This window comes from Ictalurus furcatus, unplaced genomic scaffold, assembly GCF_023375685.1.
Source record: "Ictalurus furcatus strain D&B unplaced genomic scaffold, Billie_1.0 scf3, whole genome shotgun sequence".
Lineage (NCBI taxonomy): Eukaryota > Metazoa > Chordata > Actinopteri > Siluriformes > Ictaluridae > Ictalurus > Ictalurus furcatus.
In genome coordinates this window covers 932,736-955,788 of record NW_026521052.1, presented here as the reverse complement: position 1 = coordinate 955,788, position 23,053 = coordinate 932,736, and the positions used below count along the sequence as shown (strand labels likewise).

The window sequence follows — 23,053 nt, the reverse complement described above, 5'->3', positions numbered from 1 at the left end:
GTCAGCGGTCTATGTCAACTAACTCGTGTGCACTATCTTGCCGACTGCAGAGAGAAAAGGGCACTGGACTTGAACTACACTGGGGTTTCACCTGTGCAACTTGAAGCCTGTTATGAAATATAAACGAGACTGCAAAGTTGTTGTTGAAGAAGGGTCTAACATCAGAACATAAATGAACCAAGGAAATGCACTTAATGCCCCAACCCTAACCACTTTAGTGGTTCGATACCTCCTCCTGCATGGCACCTCCTACTGCTCCTCCTCCCTCCATGCTCCCTCCCTCCTTCCTTCCTCCTCCCCCTCCGCTACGCTTTGTTTCCCTTCCTGCCGTTGTACTTTCAGGACAACGTGCACTATGAAAAAACAATTGGCTTGAAAAAAAATCATTTTTTACATTATATATATATATATATATATATATATATATATATATATATGTGTGTGTGTGTGTGTGTGTGTGTGTGTGTGTGTGTGTAGGAGAGAGAGAAATATATAAGTAAGTTTTTACTAAAACAGTCTTCTAAGTCGTTTTAAACAAACACATTATAATAATATTTAGTACTGTGCATACAGTATTAAATAGTTATATTTATAGTTTGTTACAAAAAATACTAATAGATTGCCTCTTTTTATGTATACAGATAGAAGTTCTTATGCTACTTGTATACAGCGTTTGATGCCTTATGCGTGACAAAAGAAAAAGGTTTTTGACTTTTTTCACACACGGAACAGCTCTTTTTCTAGACATGTGGGTGGCTCTTAAAAGAGCCGTTGTGTTCGCGTCGTTCGGTGTTAAGAGCGTTTAACCGCCGAGGCAGTACAGGGTGCGTCCCTGGCGTTTCAGGGCGTACACCACATCCATGGCGGTCACGATCTTTCTCTTGGCATGCTCGGTGTAGGTGACGGCGTCGCAGATCACGTTCTCCAGGAACACCTTCAGCACACCGCGAGTCTCTTCATAGATCAGACCAGAAATACGCTTTACACCGCCACGGCGAGCCAGACGGCGAATAGCCGGCTTGGTGATCCCCTGGATGTTATCGCGAAGCACCTTGCGGTGACGCTTGGCGCCTCCTTTGCCAAGTCCCTTACCACCCTTGCTTTTTTTTTTTTTAAATGAATTTTATTGAATTTATGCAAAATTTACAATCTTACAAAGTCATTCAGAAAGAAAAAAAAAATACTTACATAGTCAAGGTACAATTACACGCAAATAGTGTCCCACACTGAAGAGTCTTTAAACCAAGATGTGCTGCTTTTTAGTCTTCTTAGTTCTTTTTGAATGTCTTTGAATATAATATCACTGGATATAAACGTTTGATTTATAGTCATTCTGGCTCTTGTTTTCCAGAGTTTAGATTTAGTCAAACATATTATGAACCAAATGAAGTCATGCTGGGTCTTGCTACAATTTTCTTTAAAAATGCCATAGAAAATTGAGTTCATATTTATTTCTATATTAAGACCAATGATTTTTAATTTATCCCATGTTTCTTTAGAGCGATAACACTCTAACAGGAAATGTTCGAGTGTTTCCTCTTCATTACAGTTAGGCATCGGGCATTTACTGGTTTTTACGAAACAGCTCCATTTTACTACCGCTCTTACAGGGAGCCTTCTTACAGCGACTAACCAAGTTGTATCTCTCAGGTGTTCAGATAGGATTTTATTCTGTAAATTTTGGAGACGTTCTTTGTTTTGGTCTTCCTCCAAATTTCTGAAAGCCACAGGGTTACTATAAACTCGATCAACAATTAAAAGATATATTTCTTTGCTCGAGTCTTCCACACAATCGATGTTTAGATCTTTAAATTTGTTAGTGAAGTCGGAAAACATCAGCTTATAATACGGAATTCCTTTTCTCGATGGTCCTTTTTTAGATTTCCAGTTGGAGATGTTCCCTATCCATTCGGTTTGCCTGGCAATACCACTCGCGATGATTTTGCACACTGCTAATTTAGTTTTTAGGGATATATCGACAGCCCCAAGGCCTCCCAGTTCCCTTCTCTTAAAAAGGAGCTCACGTTTTGTAACCTCACGAGTCGTATCCCATATGAAATTACAGCATATTTTATGAAGTCTTTTTACCCATACATCTGTTAGAGGTAAGATACATGATAAAAACAGTATTTTTGATAATAGAAAAGTTTTTTATAATATTTATTCTAGTTTTATAACTTAGATTACACGATTTCCATTTATCAATTTCATCTTGTATTATTTCTTCTTTTTTTGACCAGTTATGGTCGACACAACCTCTATCTATATATATATATACCTAAAACCTTTAATTGCTGAACTTCTGGGACATCTATGGGAAATTTGTTTTCTTCATTTCCAATCCAGACACATTCCGTTTTAGCTTTATTTAGGGAGGCTCCAGAGACTTGCTCATACTCGCTAAAATATTCAAAGATGATGTCTAGTTCTTGTTTAGATTTCACAAATAAAGTTATATCATCAGCATAAGCAGAGATCACGACTCTGTTCTTTCCTAGTTTAAGGCCCTTAAGTCTATGATTATCTTGGATTTCTTGTACAAGTGGGATTATAGATAAAATATATAGGGCTGCACTCAGAGGGCACCCTTGCTTTACACCCCGCATAACTTCAAATGGTTCAGTCAAAGAACCGTTAACATTTACTTCAACCGTCGATTTAACATAAAGACATTTAATCATGTTTATGAAATTTTCAGGGAATTGATACAGTTTTAAAATCTCCCACAAATGGTCTCTTGAAATATAGTCAAATGCTTTTCTTTGGTCCAAAGCCACAATGTAAAAACTGTCACCATTTTTATCAAAAACTAGTTCTCTTAATGTGTTCAAGTTGTCCCACATAAATCTTCCCTTTATTGCACGTTTGTTGTTTAACTATTATTACGTCCAAATAGTCACTCATCCTGTTCATAATGGTCTTTGCAAAAATCTTATAATCGACATTCATTAGGGTGAGATGTCTCCAGTTGTTGATATCACACATTTCACCCTTTTTATACAACAAGGATAAAACGCCTTCATAGAACGAGTCATGCATGTAACCTCTAGCGATCCCATCATTGAAGGCTTGTGTTAATAATTTAGCCAAATCTATGGCGCATGCATGATAAAAATCAGACGGGAGACCATCTTTCCCTGGAGACTTTTTTAAATTTAATTGTTTAATGGCATCAACAACCTCAGCCTCTCTGATTTCCTCACCTAAGTTCTTGGAAGATGGGTCGACACTATTTTTTACATTCAAAAAGGTTTTTAAAAGTTTATTATCTATTTCAATTGAGTTATACATGTTTGAACAAAGGATCCGAACAGTATCTCTGACGTCTATAGGATTTTTCACTATAGTTCCATTATCTGTTTTAATGGCTTCGATATATTGGCTTTCTTTCCTTTTATTAAATAGTGAAATTGCTTTTGTTTGATTTAGAAGTTCATCGGAAATTATTCCTGCTCGGACTTGAATGTTCAGTAAAAACTCATTATTAAAAGTTTCTATCTCTTTTTCAAATCCTTTAAGTTGTTTTCCTCACTTTCATCTCTTGTATTTTTCAGTTTTAGGTTTATATATTGTGTCATAATTGTATTGTACTTCTCATTTTTTTCTTTATTAAAACATAGACATTTGTATTTAAGAAATTTTTAATCTGGATCTTAAAAACTTCCCACAAATCACAATAATTGGTAGTGAAGATATCTAAAGTTTTAATCCTATTAATTTCTTCTTTTAATTCTATAATCAATAAAGGACTTTTCAAAATTTGTGTGTTTAATTTCCAATAGTTTCTTCTTTCTTCATTTTTAAATCTAATGCCACATATAACTGTCAAGTGGTCCGACTCAACCAAGTGTTTTGTTGTATAAAATTTTGCCTCAAAATTATTATTAATATATATCCTGTCAATTCTAGTTTTACATGTTTTATCAAACCTTGTGAAGTCCACTTTCTCTGGATATAATGTCCTAAATATGTCGGTGAAATGCTGTTCATTCATTATAGATTTAAGGACACCACCTTCTCTCCTAATTTTACATATTTTGGAAGAAATTTTATCATTAACATCTGTTATTGTATTAAAGTCACCGCATACAATGGTGTAGAAACCGACACACAGGAGCATTTTAAGCTTTTTAAAAAGCCGGATTTTACCAACAGTATCCTGTGCTGTGTATACATTTATTACTCTAATTTTTTTTGTGCAATAAAACACATCTATAAACATTAATCGACCTGGACTTATTTCACACTCTTAATTATTTTAAATTTATTGTTATAAAATAAGGTCGCAATACCGTCAGCTTTACTTTCGGATATTGAAAAGATTGAAGGACATTTGATCCATAAACTTTGAGCGTCCTGTACGTCTGCAAAACTGCTTAATCTGGTCTCTTGTATACATAAAATATCAACATGTTCTCGACTCAATATATTTAACTTTTTCACTTGATTAATTTTTGCCTGAATCCCTCTAACATTACATGTGGCAACAGTTAAATCTGAAAAAACCATAAAAGTTTAAAGAAGGATCTTCTCCGATAGATATTATTGTATGTCCATTAGTCCACATTTTCTCAACATTGTCCACATCATTTAACCTTAATTCCTGCAGACATATATCACATTTCTTTTTAAGTAATATAGGCATTGAAGTTAAAATCAAAGACATTGTGTCAAAAAAAAAAAAGAGAGAGAAGAAAAGTAGGTAATATACATCATTCTTTAACCTTTTTTGCATGGTCAACATTTCCAGGAGAATTCCTCTTTCGCCTTTGGCGTTTATATGGATAGTCTAGTGTTTTTACCTTTCACCTTTTGTTGTCGGCGATTGTCTGAGTTGTTCCACTTTCACCAGCTGGATGCGATGACTCCTCTCGGCCCTGTAGACTTCCTGCAGGTGTAGAAATGATCTGGGTCGCTCCGGTCTCTCCCTCTGAGCACGTAGGCTCCTCTGGGGCTTGCAGACCTCCTTCAGGGGTTGAGCCGATCCGAGTCTCGCCGACTTCTACAGCTGATAGCGCAGGAAACTCCGATGCTTGCCGTATCTCCACAATCGAAAGACAGGGCGGAGATGCTCCGCTGCTTCCAGCGGGTACTTCCAGTGTTTTCCGTCTCCCTTCCGGGGTCAGAGATCCGGCGCCACTCTGAGTCCTCGCTGTCTTCGCTGTCGCTGGTATCGGTGCTGCTTGAGTCACTCCCAGATGTTGAGTCTTCCTCACTTGTGTGTAGTTTATTTTCTTATTTTCTTCCGTCGTGGTTTTTCTTGAGTTTTATTTTATATCTCCTGACTCCATACCATATCCCGAACTGGTCAAGCAGCTTGTCAGCAGGGTTCAGTATCTCACCAAACCTTAAGAGGTGTTGTTCTACATCCGAGTCAGCGATTCTCCCAGTCCAAAACTTAACTACAATGCTCTTTACGTCTTGGGGAGCTGATGTAGTCATCTCCCAGTTTTTCCAGAATTAATTTTCTGTATTATTATTAAAAATTTGAGAAAATGTTTGAAGTGCCTGTTCTTTGGTAAAACATATTTCATACTCTTTTCTATTAGGCATTGCAATAAAAGAGTATACATCTGTAGTCGATATCCATTGACTACTTAAAAGGTTTACCCCGACTTCAGACCTGTCCGGCGCTTCTCGTTCTCCATTGTAACGTAGTCTGACCCAGTGCCTCCCCGCCGACGGCGAGGAGGCCACACGGGGTGACATACCGAACCCCGGGTGGCGATAATTATCACCTCGTTAAAGGTGTTTTTGTTGTTGATGTTGTTGTCGTTAAAGTCTTTAGTTTCAAATTACTAACGAGGGTACCACTTGCAAAAAGAGAGTATTAATTACCGCCCTTGCCTCTGCCAGATATGATGCTGCTCTCGAAGTCAAGCCGCTCAATAAAAGTTCTTGCGCAGCGCCCACCTATATATAGCCACACTCGACAGGACCTAGTTGAGAACAGGCGAGGAGGCGGGCCTAACGCCAACGGTCACACAGTAGCTCACTTTTTCGAAAACAATCACTAGGCACTGCTTTTCACCTGCTAACGTCTTCTTCTTCCCCATTCTCTCTCTCTCTCTCTCTCTCTCTCTCTCTCTCAGTCTAAATACACACACAGATACAAAACATTATTAGTATTATCAGTACTAATGTTTTGGTTCCATTAGTAGCAGCAGTAGTAGTAGTAGTAGTAGTAGTAGAACACAATAGTAAGGAACTTTGGGTAAAACATACATAGTAAAGCATACAGCCAAAACACTCATCAGCGTAAGGAGGTTAGAAAAAGCCGTCTGTGTTTGTACAACATTGACATTACTGTTTCAAACACAAGATGTTCCTTTTGAGCACGTCCTTGGACTCAAGGCCCGTATATACTACGGTCCTACGTCCACTGCAACTACAGGTCGCACATAGCAGCACAAGCCTTTATTAGTAGGCCCAGCATTCAGCGGATCAGCACCAATGTCTGTGTTCACTTTGAAGTAGCCCACATTCTACCACACAAGTACTTCACTAACTTACAAGCACCACAGAAAGGAATGCAAACACATCTCTCAGGCCTTGCTTTATCAGCTCTCGCAAATGCACGATATAATGGACTCTCGAAGGTCGAAATTAGCTACATTGTCTCAAACCCTCATCTCATTCTTAAAAAGTGTCACTCACAAGGAAAGCATATGCACTTTGACAGTTGTGCAAGAGAAACTAACATAACACACATCACACACAAGTAGGAATACAAAGTCAGCCTTCACACTGTCTAATCACTGGCCTTCTCTTTTCCCATACGCACTGTGTTTGAACCTAAATGTCATGCATCAACCAAAACTGCACCTCCAGAATGACAGCTGAGTTTAAGATTGGCAAAATATGTCGCAGCAGTTGCATTCATCAAATAAACTATGAGCAATTAAGTAGTGCCAATGAGATAATTACAGCAATGTGTAATGTCCAATAAGCTCAAAAAGAGTCGGACACTTTATTCTACTTGGCCAATCAAACATAATTATGAACTGGGATTCTGATAGTTGTGTGCCTTTAACTCACTGAGTAGAAAAATGAGGTCAGCTATATAGACAACACCTTTCATTACGTATTTAATTACTTGGATTGAGGTCATTATTAGAAGTAGTAGTAGTAATAGTAAAATACCTACAACCTACCTTCTGTTTTAGGCGGCGTCGTGTGTTGTGCTGGATGGAACATGACTGCCCTCGTGTGGCCAAACTCGGGAACGGCAATTTCCCAAAAATTGCAGTATTCTGTTATTAAGCTTTTAAGGGCAGTGTTTAGAAGTCTATATTTGTAGTACTTAGCAAATAGTGGGGTAAGAAGTATTAGATGCTATGAAAATTCATGTTTCTCTCACCACTGGGGCAGAGGTGGCTTAGTGGTTAAGGTGCTGGTTTACTGATCAGAAGGTCAGGTCACCATATCATGACCCTGTGCTCTGACCCCAGCTTCCTGACATGTTGGGGTATGTGAAGAAAACAATTTCACTGTGCTCTATTGAATATGTGACCAATAAAGACTCATTATATAGACTTATACATGACATTTTTAATTCTAAAACTGCTGCTAAACTATGTGCAGACTAAATTATGTGCAGATGTAAAAAAAATGCTAAACACATTCTCTATTTGTCTGTGTGGTTTTTTGTACTGTATGTGTATTTCATCAGTGTTGCTATGAGCTTATTTCTCATAGAATAATAATAATAATAATAATAATAATAATAATAACGCAGCTCATCAGTGTTATTACTGTGCATTGTCTAGTTTTCACGTATCAAGGACAATACACAGAGCTTCTGAACTGTTTAACAGCATTATTATTATTATTATTATTATTATTATTATTATTATTATTATTATTATTAGGGCTGCAACTAACGATTATTTTCATAATCGATTAGTTGGCCAATTATTTTTTTGATTATTCGGATGGAGTGGAGCGAACTTTCAGTACCATTTGTTTTTGTTTATTTAAAATAAAGTCCACAGACTGAGTGTAACAAATATAAACTTCACAGTAAAACATTACACAACTGTTTGTACAAAACAGATAAGAACCCAACACACACACACACACACACACACACACACACACACACACACACACACCAGAATATATATTATTAATTTGGGACTATTGTTTAATTCAGTGCTTTTTTTTTTTTTTTTTTTTGACCCAAAAACTGATCACAGCATTGTTGCACTGAATTATTTATAGTAAAAACACTGATTACACCTGTGACAAGTGCATATATTGCATAAAATGTCAACTGAGAGGCATTCGATTTTGGACAAGATGTAAGGGGGAAGAAGTTGGAGTGTATTTAAAAAAAATAAATAAAATAAAAATAATTTCTTTAGATTTGTCAGTGTATTTTGTGAAATGATGTGGAATTGTGTTGACGTTCCTGAGTGAGTGTAAAATGCAGACAATACGAATGCGTTGTGATTTCATTTAAACTTAAAACTTTCATTTAAAACTCGGAATGTGTGTGTCTGCGAGTGTCGTGAATAAAATTAGCCTTTTAGCCTAGGTCAAAAACTTCAGAGACAGAGAGTTTAGTAGATGTCAAAAAGTGAATAAACTTTATTGAAAATCAATAAAGTGTGAAAGTCTGCAGAGTGTCTGAATTATGCATACACAAACATGTCTTTATATACCTATCTCCACAGCATAGTCTCTGTAGGTGGGGTTTTGCTTTTCCTCGTTGAAAATAGACCAATCTTCTTTTGCCACAATTAAATATTCATGTCTGTGCGTTATCTTAAATTTGTGGAACATGCGCAGTTAGTTGTTTTTCTTGAAAAGGTTTCATGAGGACAAGGTTTCTTTTACAAAAAAAGGTTTCTTTTACACACAGGCTTGTGTGTCTTGACCTTGACTCCCTTCTTAGGCCTCAATGAGCATCTGTCTGTCTCTATTGGTTGTCTGTATTCCTGAAATTAGCAGCTGATATTATTTCATCTCCTTTAACTTATCTTTTTAATCTTTCATTAGACACTGGTGTTATACCAGAAATTTGTGAATTGGCTTTTGTTGTTCCTTTATTAAAAGAGGGAAATCCCACTATATTAGACAATTACAGTCCAATTCCAAAGCTTTGTGTCCTATCAAAATTTTTAGAAATCCTTATCAGTGAACCGTTGACATGTTATCAGATTGCAAAAAAATCTTTTCTAGTAATTAAAGTTTCATAAGAAACATCACCACAACAGTGGTTTTGAAAGTCTTAAACAATATTGCGTAATCTCTAGATAAAGGTGATTACTGCACTTCCCTTTTTATCGATTTATTAAAGGCTTGACACAGTGGATCATGAAATATTGCTGCAGAGATTAAATAATGTTGGTCTATCAAATCATTTAAAAATTATTGAAGTAATCTCTAATTCTCTAATCAAAGGAATAATTCCTCTCATAAAGGGGTCTTCTACTCTCATGTTTAGTTAATCTGTCAAAGAGTTCTAGTCTGTTGTCTGCAAAAATACAACCCCAAATGGCAAAGATTCATTCTTCTCCCTTCCTGAATTCCTCTCTTAATATCCTTCTGGTGAATGAAAAAACAAAATCCTTTAGTCTAGGACTATTTGTGATGTACACTAATCTAACATGTTAATATCCCATCTGTGCTAACGAGTGATAATCCCAATAATACAGAACTAAAATAGAGTAAATGAGGTTGAGATCTAGACATGTATTTACAGTTCTCTAGTCTCTTTTATCCCACTAATTTTAATTCAAAACAACCTATTGAATTTGTTTTTACTGTGTACAACAATAGTGTTTAGTTTAAAGGGTAGACGTGCATGCACCCCTTTGTCCCTTATTAACTTACAACTGTTCCACACTCAAAATATCACTCAGACCCTTCATACATGACATTTAAACTTTGTTCACTTTCTGTAAATCTCTCTAATCAGGAGTAATGCGTATGTGTATTTAACTAGTCTAACAAAAATTTATCATCTATGAGCTTAGTTTCAATTTAATACAAATTGTTTCCTTCGCTGAGCGCCATTTGTGAAAGGCGTAAAAAAGTTCCATTATAAATGTATCCATTTCATTTAAACTGTATTTGATCATATTAAGTTGGTGTTAAGTCTATTCATGTCACGAACTACATTTCCCATCCTGCACTGTGGGCCACAAACATCTCTGCCATGTACTGCAAATCCCAGATCACACACCTGCATTAAATTCACAACACAATCACAGCTACAGTATAAAGACTTTCAATTCACTCACAGATTGTGCAGTATACGCTCCATTCCTCGTGTTTGTGACCACTGCACTGTATTATTTAAATATTGAGACTTGTGTTTCGTATACATTGTATTACATATCCATAGCACACCGTATATAATATATATTTGTATATTCACACATTACTTTATTCTATTCAACAGTCTACGGTTCAGTAAAGAAACAAGTCACTCAAACTACACTGCTGCAAAGAGACTGTAAATGAACTAAACTAACAAACATGTCACTGCAGTGAGACCCACATCAGCACAACAACAGGTCACATCAACAGCAAAAGAAACCACCACGTAACATGCAACACTGTCTGATCCAGACACATGTAATCCATGCAAATCCTAATTCAACATTAACTATTCATCTTATTCTAATGTGAAGGACTCAACACATCTGTAATAGACAGAAAATATGTTACAAAAAGTTTGAAAATAAGTGTAGACTAATATTACCATCAAATCTTACTAATTATTCATCACTGGACATAGGCAATGTTTAAAGAGAAATATACAGCAAATTATTCATCATTGTGCAACACAAATACCTCATGCCAAAAGAACTTACACTTAGACTGCTCGACTTAGTAAAACAGCAGTTACATTATTATTATTATTATTATTATTATTATTATTATTATGTATTTATTTATTTTTTGCTTTGAGTTCATTACAATCATGACGCGAGTGACCAGTTGGCATGGCAACATCAGGGCACGTAAAGATTTATAGACACATACAGGAATCAAAGATACACAAATTAGTGATGGTTATTCCAGCTCTTTTCAGTGAGTCAGTTCATTTGGCTCAGCAATAAACTCCCAAACGACTCTTCATTCAGTTCGACTAATGGCTTTTATAATTCAGCCAAATTTAGCAATATTTGGTGGATGATTAGTATGTGTGCACATATATCACTTAACTTGTTCAGTGTAGGCTAATTATACTAACCTTTAATTGTACATCATTTTGGATTATGTTTCGCATAAAACCTTAAATAATATAAAAACAGACATTATTACCCATGTGTATTAAGTGTTTTATTTAGCTTGATCTATCCAAAACTCAAACCATTCCAAACAAACCACACTCACTACACTGCTGGACTACAGGTAACAGCAGCGCACCCCTCACTCACGTACTCCAGTTTTAATTGAAGGTTCACATTTCAAATTCCTGTTGGAATCTTTCTGACCATGTTCATGTACAGTTTGTATAAGATTTAGTTCCACTTATTCCTACTGATTATTGTGAAATGTTTAACAGAGGTACAGTATATTTTGAGATGTTTACATAACCTTTGAAAATAAATTATTGGTTTTAACTTTGCTTTCTGTTTCTGTTGTAGATTTTTAGCTTATTTATTAAATGATCTGGCAGATAGAAAATGGGAGTGAGAAATTTTTGGTAGGTTTAGTATTGAGCCATAAGTTTAAAAAAAAATAATGTTGCAGTGGCACGAAGCTCAGTAGAATTTTCTGCCATAAGTTTAATTTCCCCAAAGTTCTATGATTTTGCTGTAGCAGTGACATTGATTTGGGACATCCATCCATCCAGCCATCCATTTTTTGTACCGCGTATCCTACACAGGGTCGTGGGGGAGCGTGGAGCCTATCCCAGGGGACTTTGGGCACAAGACAGGGGACAGCCCTGGATAGGGTGCCAACCTGTTGCAGGGCACAATTGCACACACACTCACACACATTCACACACTACAGATCATTTGGAAATGCCAATCATCCTACAACACGTCTTTGAATTGGGGAGGAAACCAGATTACCTGAAGGAAACCCCCGAAGCATGGGGAGAGCATGCAAACTCCATGCATATGATACTTGTTGTTATTGTTGTTATTGTTGTTATTATTATTATTATTATTATTATTATTATTATTATTACGAGGATCCCGTTGTGTGCTGGAGAGGCTTTTCCAGCCTGTCTCTCTACCACACCTTAAAGCATCTTAACAACACATGACAACAAATGAAAAGAACTATCAGGAACACCACAGAGGCTGCTGAGAGAGCTTCAAGAAGGCTCTGGAGGGTGATCAGCAATTTGGACACAGGCCAGGTCCAGGGAGTCTTAGGATTAAAGACCCGAAACACCCAGTGACTCCAGGTCCCATCACTAATGTGTCCAAAAGCACATTGCAAGATGTATGGAAAAAACATGATAATATTAATAATAAAAATTCATTCATTAATTCCATAAAAATCAGAAAAGTTGGCTGGACTAGAAAAAACATGCACAATGACCATCCAAGCTGTTTTTTATTTTATTTTTATTTTATTAATTACATTATTTTTGCAGACCCAGCAGATATAGTCAGGTTCATAAATATTTGGACATTGGCAAAGTTATTATTTTTAAAAATATATATTTTTACCACAGTATATTGGAGTGGAAATAAAATAATATCAATATTCATTCTTTCATTCCAACTCCAATATACTGTGTTCGACAGCTAAAATAATAACTTTGTCAAGTAACGTAGAGGAAACGTTAGCATTGTCTGTACACCAAAAAAAAGAGAGAACCTCTATGTTATGTTAGTATCAGGGTACTGGTATTGCACCTCCCCATAGTCCACCTCCTCTGTATTAAAGGTCATTTTAGATAGCAACTATAGAAAATATAGTAGTTTAAAAAAAACAACACCCTACTACACACTCGTCTCCTCATGCTGCAAGTGCACACTGGTTTTGGCCTAGTAGGGCGAGTAAGGGAAATTGAACACAGGTTATTGGGAAAAAATAAAATGTAAAGCAAGGCAATGCTCCTAAGCATACCTCCAAAGTTATAACAAAATGGCTTAAAGACAACAAAGTAAATCTACTCGAGTGGCCATCAAAAACACCCTGACCTGACTCCCAAAGAAAATTTCTGGACTGAAGTGAAAAAGCATGTCTGAGCAATGAGGCCTTCAAAACACTTCTGTCCGGAGGAATGAGCACAAACTACAGCAAATCGTGAGAAGCTTGTGGAAGGCTACCCAAGTTCAATCAATGAACAGGCAATACCACTAAACACTAACAAAGTGTATGTAATTACTGTAAACATTAAGCATAAGGGTTAATAATCTGTCATGTACATATGTTTATAGTTGAATCATTTTCAGACATGGTTTGGTAATTCTAGACAACATGGTTCAGGTTAATTGGGAAAGACTGGAAATACAGTAAGTGAAGAAAGGAAAAGTGAAGGGATTTACAGGAAGAGATGCATGAAACACCTCACACCTATGGTTAAATGATGGGTTGGTGGTTAAATTATGGACTGATGGATTTTATCTGTATTAAATGGTGTTTTTATGAAACATCATAATAAGCAGGGAAATGAGGTAGACTGGGAAATATAGAAGTTGCCTACTACTTATTTGTGGAGGCGGGGTTTGGTTGAACACCAGTTTGTGAATGGAGGGCGGAGCCGGGGAAAAGTGAGTGGTAAGGATCTACACCTGTGCAGGATTTTGTAACAGGTGTTCTGTGTTTCAATGAGCAGGATAAAAGGGGGAGAGAGAGGACAGACACAGGACAGCCATGTGTCTAGATATGTGCATAGTGAAATAAAATTCCTGAAAAGAGACATAAATAGTGAAGGAAAATAAAGAACTGATTTTTGAGCCTGCCCCCATCTCCTCATTTTCAGTCCACCCGTATGCAGAGATTTTTACTTAGTGTACTGTGTTCACGTAACCATAGAGATTAAAGCTGTTTATTTTTAAATCCACATTCATACACAATCTTTTATAGAATTCACTGTAAACAGATTATGTTAAAACACACACACACAATTAGAAAACATCATTAAAAGGTAAGTAGCATTTACAATTTATTTCTTGCCATACCAGCATACCATAGAATAAAAAAAGTAAAATAAATGAGACAAAACCAGCATGAATTCATAAAATGTATGTACACTAAATAAAACTCTCTGTATATTCAGTATTAGGCCTATTAAGTAATGTTCTATAAACATAACATAACATTTATTAGAAACATAACATTTCTCAGTCCACCTTATTCCACTGCTTCTTACAGTGTTTCATAAAAACACACACTGTAATGCACAGAAAATCCATCAGTGCATCATTTAACCATGCAGCCATTATATCCTTTTACTTTTCCTCTCTCCACTTATTGTATTTTATGACTGACAATTAACCTGAGCCATGCTGTCTAGAATAATCAAACCTTCTGGTAATTTCCAAACCAAACCAAACCAAACCAAAGTTCTGCCTCTTTTGTTACAGTAGCACACCTTATACAGTAGCTTGTACTGATATTATAGCTAGAACACCACCATGAGAGAATTACTATTAACTTTATCACCTTAGCAACACTACAGTTCAAAAGTTTGGAGTCACTCAGAAATTGCCTTGCTTTTGAATGAAAATCAGAATTTTTAAAATAACATTGATCAGAAATACAGTCATTATTATAGCTGGATTTTTAAGGGAATATCTACGTAGGCATGGAAAGGCCCATTTTCACCAACCAGCAACTCCTGTGTTCCTGTGGCACATTGTGTTAGCTAATCTGACATTATCATGTTAAAAAGTTCATTCATCATTAGAAAACCCTTGGTGCAATGATGTTAGCACAGCTGAAAACCGTTGTGCTGTTTAAGAAAGCCATACAACTGGTCTTCTTTGGGCTACTTGAGAACCTGGAGCATCAGCATTTGTGGGTTTGATTACAGTCACAAAATGGCCAGAAAGAAAGAGCTTTCTTCAGAAACTCATCAGTCTATTGTTGTTTTGAGAAATGAAGGCTGTTCCATGTCAGAAATAGACAAGAAACTGAATATATCTTACAAAGGTGTGTAGTAATCCCTTCACAGAACATGACATGAATGAAGTTGTTACTTCTATCATGCAGTTCCACTGCAGTGGCTTAGTAGGTGGCTTTGTACTCAACCTATTTGCATTAAAAGAATTAGATATCATTTTATATTAACAATATTTTTTCCCCTTCATATATTGAAGCCATGGATTTCTAATAATTTGACAATTATATGATTGTACGATATTGACCCATAGAGTAGATACAAGTAAAAAGCAGATGCAGTTTGTCAACTTTGCTCATTTATTTATCATCAGTAACCACTTCATCCTGCTCAGGGTCGAGGAGGATCCAGAGTTTATCCAGGATTAATGGGCAAGAGGCAAGAATATATCTTACATCAGTCCATCACAGGAGACCACGGACACACACACAGACACAGAATCACAGACTCATTCACACCCTGGGGCAAGACAGCATAGGAGATCCACCAACCAGTAGGTCTATGTGTGGTGGGAGAAAACCTGGAGGAATCCTGCACAGACGCAGGGAGAAACTGCAGTTCCACATAAACAGTATCCTGAGCTCAGGATCGAATCAGGGAACATGGAGCTGTGAGGTAAACTGGTCTACATGAACCATACTCATACACAATATATGGTAAATCCACTTGGAGGAAGGAGTGGGGAGGATTCATTCATTAATAATTATTAGGGCTGCAACTAACCATTATTTTCATAATCGATTAGTTGGCCGATTATTTTTTCGATTAATCGGATGGGGCGGGGCAAACTTTCAGTACCATTTCTTCTTATTTGAAATAAAATCCACAAACTGAGTTTTACTTCAGACTAAAAGTTTACACAAGTGTTTGTCCAAAACAGAAAAGAACCCAATACACACACACACACACACACACAAACTTAAACACCAGAATATATATTATTAATTAGGACTGTAGTTTAATTCAGTGCTTTTTGTGCAGCCATGAAAATAATGCATAAATACTATGAAATAAATTATATAAAATTTTGTGTTTGAATTAGACATTACAGATCTTACTCACGCTACACTCTGTATCAGCGCGTCTACACCGTGCGTGATCGCAACGCGGCCTCGTTACTAACACATCACAGGAGATGATTTCTCCTCCATCTGATGGAGACTGACGTCATGTTGGGAATAATAGGTAACGCTGACAGAGAGTAAACTGGAGAAAGTCAGTGTCGGTGACTCTGAGTGTCTGCTAATGCTAGCGTGCGTATGACGTCATGCGTCATCGTGACTTATACTACCGGTTAGTAAAAAAATCGCTAGTGATACATTTGAGATGATATTACCTTTCTAAAATCCACACAGTAGAGTATACAGACAGTAGAGTATACAGTGCATAGTGTAAATGTACAGTACTTCATTTGGGACAGAACTTTAGTATTTACTCCCCGAAGCGTGTTTTCTGAACAGAAGTAACGTAATGCACACCATCTAGTCCATAATGACTTTTTTGACTTTTTTTTGACCCAGTGTAAAATGTTAAAGAGCTATCTCTATATCTCTAGATATAACCCATGCAGTATGTTAGATGGTGGTATGCTGTGTTCAATAGGACTATTGTGAGCACAAACAAACACTGAAATCTAAGAATGTTTTTTTTTTAACAGATTAATTAGTAAAAATGTGTCCGCACAGGTCTGTTAGATCTTTTAACATATAACAGGTAGTGCAATAATGGAAAAATGTATAAATGTAAACATAACACACTATGACTGAGTATTCAGCAAATTAGCTTATACCAAAATATGATCATAGCATTATAGTGATAGCAGCCAGGTAAAGTGTACATAAAGTGAATATAGTGACAATAAATTAGATCCTATGTTTTTTTTATAATACAGTACAGTAAATTCAGTTGTTCTATTAGTGCAATTTCAACCAAATACAGTGAAGTGTAAAAGTTTGTACCCCCTTTTGGTTTTCTTTTGGACAGAAGGGTGTTAAATGTCCTAAACACTACAAAATTTGACTGTAAGTAGAAGTTAATTTATTATCAGACTCAGATATCCATGTTAATATTTTTAATACTGCTCATTACTGTTAAATGACTTGAAAGAGTCAACACATCGGGATGGTCATGGCAGGACCTTGATTTTGTGGTCAGTAACCAATTGTGTGTTGATTTTGATGTATGTTTTGGATCACTGTTCCTGCTGGAAGATCCAACCACGGCACATTTTAATCTTTCTGCAGAGGCAGTCAGGTTTTATTTAATATCTGTTGATATTTGATAGTCCATGATGCCATGTATCCTAACAATATGTCCAGGTCCTCTGGCAGAAAAACAGCCCGAAAACATTAAAGATCCACCACCATAGTTAACTGTGTACATGAGGTACTTTTCCATATGGTTAGGGTGAAGTCAGCTAACATGGGCCACTTTTTGGTAAATGATTTATAATGCCATCAAATAAGCTATCATGTCTCATCATCTCATCAAATCATGATATCTAATGATATTTTTATAAATTAGCATGGGCCTCTTCAATATAAATTCTTTTAAAAATATGAAAAAGTATAATTGTTTTAAAATTATGAGGGTTTAGAGTATCGGCAGGAACCCTCTTGAGCCACAACACAATGTTCAGGCAAATTGGGCGGCTGTTCAGTTTAAAATGGGCCAATATAAAAGATAACGGTAATTTCGACTGAAATCATTTTAATTTTAACAGTAAATTGATAATATTGTGTTCAGTGTGCCATAGCAGCAACACCGTAAATATATTTCATTTAATAGAAAGCACATCTTCTCCACAGCTCTCGTGGTACAATGAGTTGCACTGACAACAGCACACCCTAAATGTTCCCGCTGCATTGAATGCTGAAGGACTGTCATGGTCTCTCCTTTCTCCCCAGCAGTAACCTCTACACAGGGTTTACCCACCTCCCCAACCACACGAGTAGAGTAAAACTGATCTTGTAGGCCAAATACATCACAATTCCACAGATGTGATGGAACATCTCTGATTGCAAGTTCCTCCAGCAGGTCTTCATACTGTGGAAACCACTTTCCTAACACACTACATTGCTGTATGGTTCAAGCTGCTTGGTTTGTTTCCTGCTCTCCAGGTCCTCCCTCAGTAGAGTAGAGGTTGATGGTAAACTAACTGGTTTCTATTCCATTATTATTTGTAGTTCCTTAGTTAAATCTGTGACCATAGGCACTTCTACTGTTTGTTCTGCATGTTGTTTTAAGTTCCTTTCTCCCCTTTTTCCTTTAGGGCCAGCCTGTGTTGGGGTTAATGAAAGTCTGGCTTTCCCCTCTCTACCGAACCCCCTATTTTCCCTTACGGTCCCCACATAGGAACCCATAACAGGTTGCGTACTCGGTTTAAGAGGTGGAAACGATTCAGGGTCATTGAAGGATTCAGCCAATGGGGTGAGTGACTTTTTTGGCATTTCTGTTAACATTGATTTCAGGGTCTGTGCTGAACTCGCTGTGAATTTCTTTCTATATCTTGTTTTGCTCCAGGTTACTGCGCTGTTGAAAAACCTGAATGTCCAATTCCCTTATTTCAGACAAAATGGTTGCTATTACTTCATCGTAGTGTTCTTTTAAGATCTCTATATTATTGTCCATCCACTGTGCTGTGTTTTGTTTGACCTTTTCCAGTGTTGACTGGTTTGGAGAAGGTTAATGAAAGATGTGAATTTTGTGACCTGTCTGAACACACTGGTGGATAAGGATTAGCCGGTGTTGTGGCCACCAGAATTTCTGAACGATGTAGAGCCTGTAACAATTTGAAATATTTTGTCAATGTTAAATCTACAGCAGTTTTTGATTTGAGACACCTTGAATTTGGTTTTCACTTACATTTGCAGGTTCCCTTATCCGTCCAGAGTCAGCCAAGACTTAAATCTGTTGTGCAATACTACAGACATATTGTTAAAGTAAGTTCACTTTAAAAAGGAAGAAAGATGGAAACAGCCTGTGCAAAGGGGAAGAATGAATAGGGGCAGAAAATCCTTTAAGATGAAATAGAATTCAGAAAGGAGAAACAGTCAAGGAAATTATTCAATCAACACAACACCAAATCAGAAACAAAACACATTCCTGTGTATGTATAGGGAAAAATGTAGAAGTGATGCCATCTGGTGGATGAATTAAGGAATCATTCCTTTGATGGACATCTTGGAACATGTGCATAAAATACGCCTTGTCTTTCTTCACAGGACTGCAATTTTGAGGTCTGGGTGAGCTACTGGCATAAAATGGAGGAAGAACATTCCAACAGGAGAACAGGAAAACTTTCTTTGCAAAGTTGTATATATCCTTTTCTCTTCTTTGTTTTCAGTGTGCACACTCTTTGTAGACTTTACGTAGAAAAGGATTGTACTTACTCCTTTCAGGGTTTGGTCATCGTTGTTGTTTGAGGTTTAGTAGAGCTCCTTTCCTCTCTGGATCCCATTTAAAAAATTTATTTATTTATTTTACTAAACATATTCCAGGGCTCCAGGAAAAAAACAAAACCTTGGAGCCATTGGTTCCTAAACCCAAAATATTTATGTGCCAAATCAAATTTTCAGGAGCCAAAATAGTGATGTCATATGACATATGATGATATCATTGTTAAATGGCTACCTCACATTGCCTTTTCTTTCCCTTCTGTACTGTCTGCCTTTGTTTACTCTGCCTCCCATAGTTTACACAATGTATTCTTTACATACACAATATGTGCAATGTTCAGTACGTCATATAATAATAATAATAATGAGTCTTTATTGATCACATATACATTACAACACAGTGAAATTCTTTTCTTTGCATATCCCAGGTTGTTAGGAAGTTGGGGTCAGAGCACAGGGTCAGCCATGATACAGCGCCCCTGGAGTAGAGAGGGTTAAGGGCCTTGCTCAAGGGCCCAACAGTGGCAGTGCTGCCCCCATCTTGAATCATATTACCGTAAATACTTAAATGTGCAGTCATTTGTTTCTTTTTTTTTAACTTTTTTATTCATTTCCTGCTTATTCAGGCTCAGAGTCATGTAGGCTGCATTGAATTTTATTTTCAATTCCCTCATCTCTTTTTCAGCGACTTTATCACTAGCACGTTGCACTGCTTTCACGATTGGGGTGGCACGAGGGGCAGACCTAGCAATGACACAATCCCTGCCGTTCTTATGTTTTTTTACTGTCTCCATGCTTCTTTACGGTTTCTTTTTTAAAATGACTCGAACCGGTAATGAACTCTGTTTTACCAGCAATATCTTGTCCTGCTTTAGCACAAAAGGTGCAGTACATTTTCCCTTTGTCATAACGTAACCAGGCGAACTCTTGTAGCCAAGCTGATTTAAACTGTCTTGTCGGGATGAGAGCTGCAGAGACAGGAGAAGACTCAACTCGCTGCGCTTGGCTGTCATCATCTGTAAAAGATTGCACACCGATTGAAACGGGCTGGATGACTCAAATGTCACTTGAGAACTTTCACTGGTCGAGTTGGTCTCAACATCGTCGGCATCTGATGTAGAGGAGGCAGGGTTTGGACAGGCAGGGAATGAGGAAAAAGTCTGATATTTTTCTTGTCAGCTGACTAACGTTAGTTAACTACGCAGTTAGCTAGCCTACATATAACGGATAAATTCACATTCTAACCAACTAAACCACATCAAACTAAATTAAACACCTTTAATAAAAAGGCTCAGGCAGGGTTAGGTTAGGGGATGACTCAACCCAACACTCATTGGTGTGGGAGGTGGCACAGGCACAAAACCTTGTCCTTCATTCTGTATATATTTCTCTATATGTATTTAACATTCTATGAGAAAATATCAGTTGTATAAAAAAAATGGAAAAGAAATTATATAATTTTTTAATCTATATATTGTGTTAAAAACGAATTCTGCCACTTTAAAAAAAATGAATTTTCATGAATCTCATGAAAATGAATCACATGTAAATGAATCAACGTAAATGAATCACATGAAAATGTATCACTTGAATATGAATCTCATGAAAATGAATCATACGTAAATGAATCACATGTAAATGAACCATATGAAAATGAATAAATAAATTAAAGACTTTAAAGAAAATCTGTCTAAATGTAAGACGTTTTAGGTGAGGTTAACTATTGGGGGTTGGAGGATCAGTTTAGAGAACCTATTATTTGTTTCTGATGGTTAAGTTCAGGGTTAGGGTTGGCCCCTAAGTTTCAACATTGGAAAAAGGAGTTTTTATTGGTTAAAAATTAGGTGATTAGAGTTTATTGTTTGGGTAAGCCCCTAGATTTCAAGATAAAAAATGGTTTTAATGGTTGGAATAGAAGTTCTAATTGGGTGTAAGGGTACTGGGTCTATGTTCCCCATCCCTATTGTCCAACTTGTACAGATGAAATTTAATCTGGCCCAAATTTAGGGCCGAACCAGGAAAAAGTTCCATTAATTTTGTCCATGTTCCCTCTCAGATCCTTCTTCCTATTGATTACTCCCCTCCCCCCTGAGAAGAAATGCCTTTCTCTCTATTAATATATACCCCCACACACATTTTATATATAATATTATATTATATTTATATTTTTGTGTCACGATATGGAGGTTGAGACGGATGCAAGTGCAGATTTTTCAAGTTTAATAAAGAACTAAACAAAATACAAAAGACACTGACATTGGGGCAAATCACTGTGGCAAAGACTAAACATAAACCAAAGAAAAAAACACAGCACCAGGGACAAAGGTAAAGAAAGACAAACGTGAGACAAAGAGTGCAGTGAAAACTGGCTAAATACACAAGTGCTTACCAGGAATGTGATCCAGGTGCAGGTGGTCATGTGACTGTGATGCAGTGGCTGCTGGGAACTGTAGTTCAGATTTCCTTCTCTGATTACATGACATAATGGTGTATGGTGTAATATGTAATATTACTCTGTGCGTGTGTGTGTGTTTATACAGAGGCTGAATGTGTTGGCCACTCTTGGGTAACTTACCCAAAATACATCAGAGCATCATCACAGCTCTCATTACTGTGGATGTCCACGCCAGAGACATCGTCACGGAGCTCGTCAATGAAAGGGTACAGACACACCTTCTCTTCAGAGCGAAGGGAATCATGGGTGTGGTCAGATCTGATTGGTCAGAAGCTGTTAATAAATCTTTTAAAAATAACTGCAGCTCTGACAGCAGTGCATATGCAAATCAGTTCCCAGGTTTATACAGTATGAACGCACTCATTATAAACTATCCACGCTATATCGTCAGCGAGAATGCTCAATTCGTATACAATGAGATCGTATATATATCACATGTCTTTGTGTATGTGTTCACGTAGGTGGACTCGAGCAGTAACTTTGAGTAGCAGAGGCAGCTGTGCTAATACTGGGACGTGGATCTGGATAACTGCGTGGCCAGAATGGCTCTGTATCAGTACGTCTACGGATATGAGTACCTGGGAGCCTGCCTCCGTCTGGTCATCATCCCGCTCACAGTAAAGACGTGTTAACAATACGTTAAGAATTCATAATGCATAATGTAGTGTAGTGCATATTATTATAATAATATTTATTTAACTACTATGTGTAATGCATTACGGAGGCTTTATAACATGCTTCGAATGCGTTTATCGCTCGTTATAGGCGTGTGAAAGAGTGAAGTCTTAAAGATACGTTTGTGTGTGACCTTTCCATCAGGAACGCGTTTAATGTAAAAAAAAAAATCTTCTTGGAAATGACATGCTTGTGCTTGTTTGTGATGGTTTTTAGGACCGATGCTACCTGTGTCTGATGGGTAACACCTTGAATAACATGTGTGTAGAAGGTGTGAGCTTGATCCTTTCACCGTTAGCCAGACAGAGCGTCTTGTTGTTGTCCAACACGGAGGTAATTTTCTCAATCCACAGGCACGTCCACAGGTACGTCACTCACCACCCACTTGTGCGTGTCGGCGATGTCACTGCCGAGAGACGGTTTGATGGTACTCCACTCCCGTGTGAGAGGGTCGTCTTCACCATACAGCTCGTCCAT

At 37.1% G+C, this 23,053-nt stretch overlaps 1 protein-coding gene across 1 annotated transcript; it reads right to left on the bottom strand.

Moving 5' to 3' along the window:
• Nucleotides 1-533: 533 nt before the first annotated feature.
• On the bottom strand, nucleotides 534-23,053 carry LOC128604830 (histone H4-like). Its single transcript, XM_053619905.1, has 3 exons — nucleotides 22,962-23,053; nucleotides 22,022-22,159; nucleotides 534-1,118 (listed from the first exon to the last, which is right to left on the bottom strand). Exons 1-3 carry the CDS (start codon nucleotides 23,051-23,053, stop codon nucleotides 803-805), a joined length of 546 nt encoding a protein of 181 aa, XP_053475880.1. The 3' UTR covers nucleotides 534-802.

What these genes read in the sequence shown, in the direction of transcription:
- LOC128604830 (XM_053619905.1), bottom strand. Translation starts at nt 23,053, where the DNA reads ATGGACGAGCTGTATGGTGAAGACGACCCTCTCACACGGGAGTGGAGT. An exon ending in GACATCGCCGACACGCACAA is followed by an intron (nt 22,160 to 22,961) that starts GTGGGTGGTGAG and finishes CTGACCAATCAG; the next exon opens with ATCTGACCACACCCATGATT. An exon ending in GATGCTCTGATGTATTTTGG is followed by an intron (nt 1,119 to 22,021) that starts GTAAGTTACCCA and finishes TCAATAAAATTC; the next exon opens with ATTTAAAAAAAAAAAAAGCA.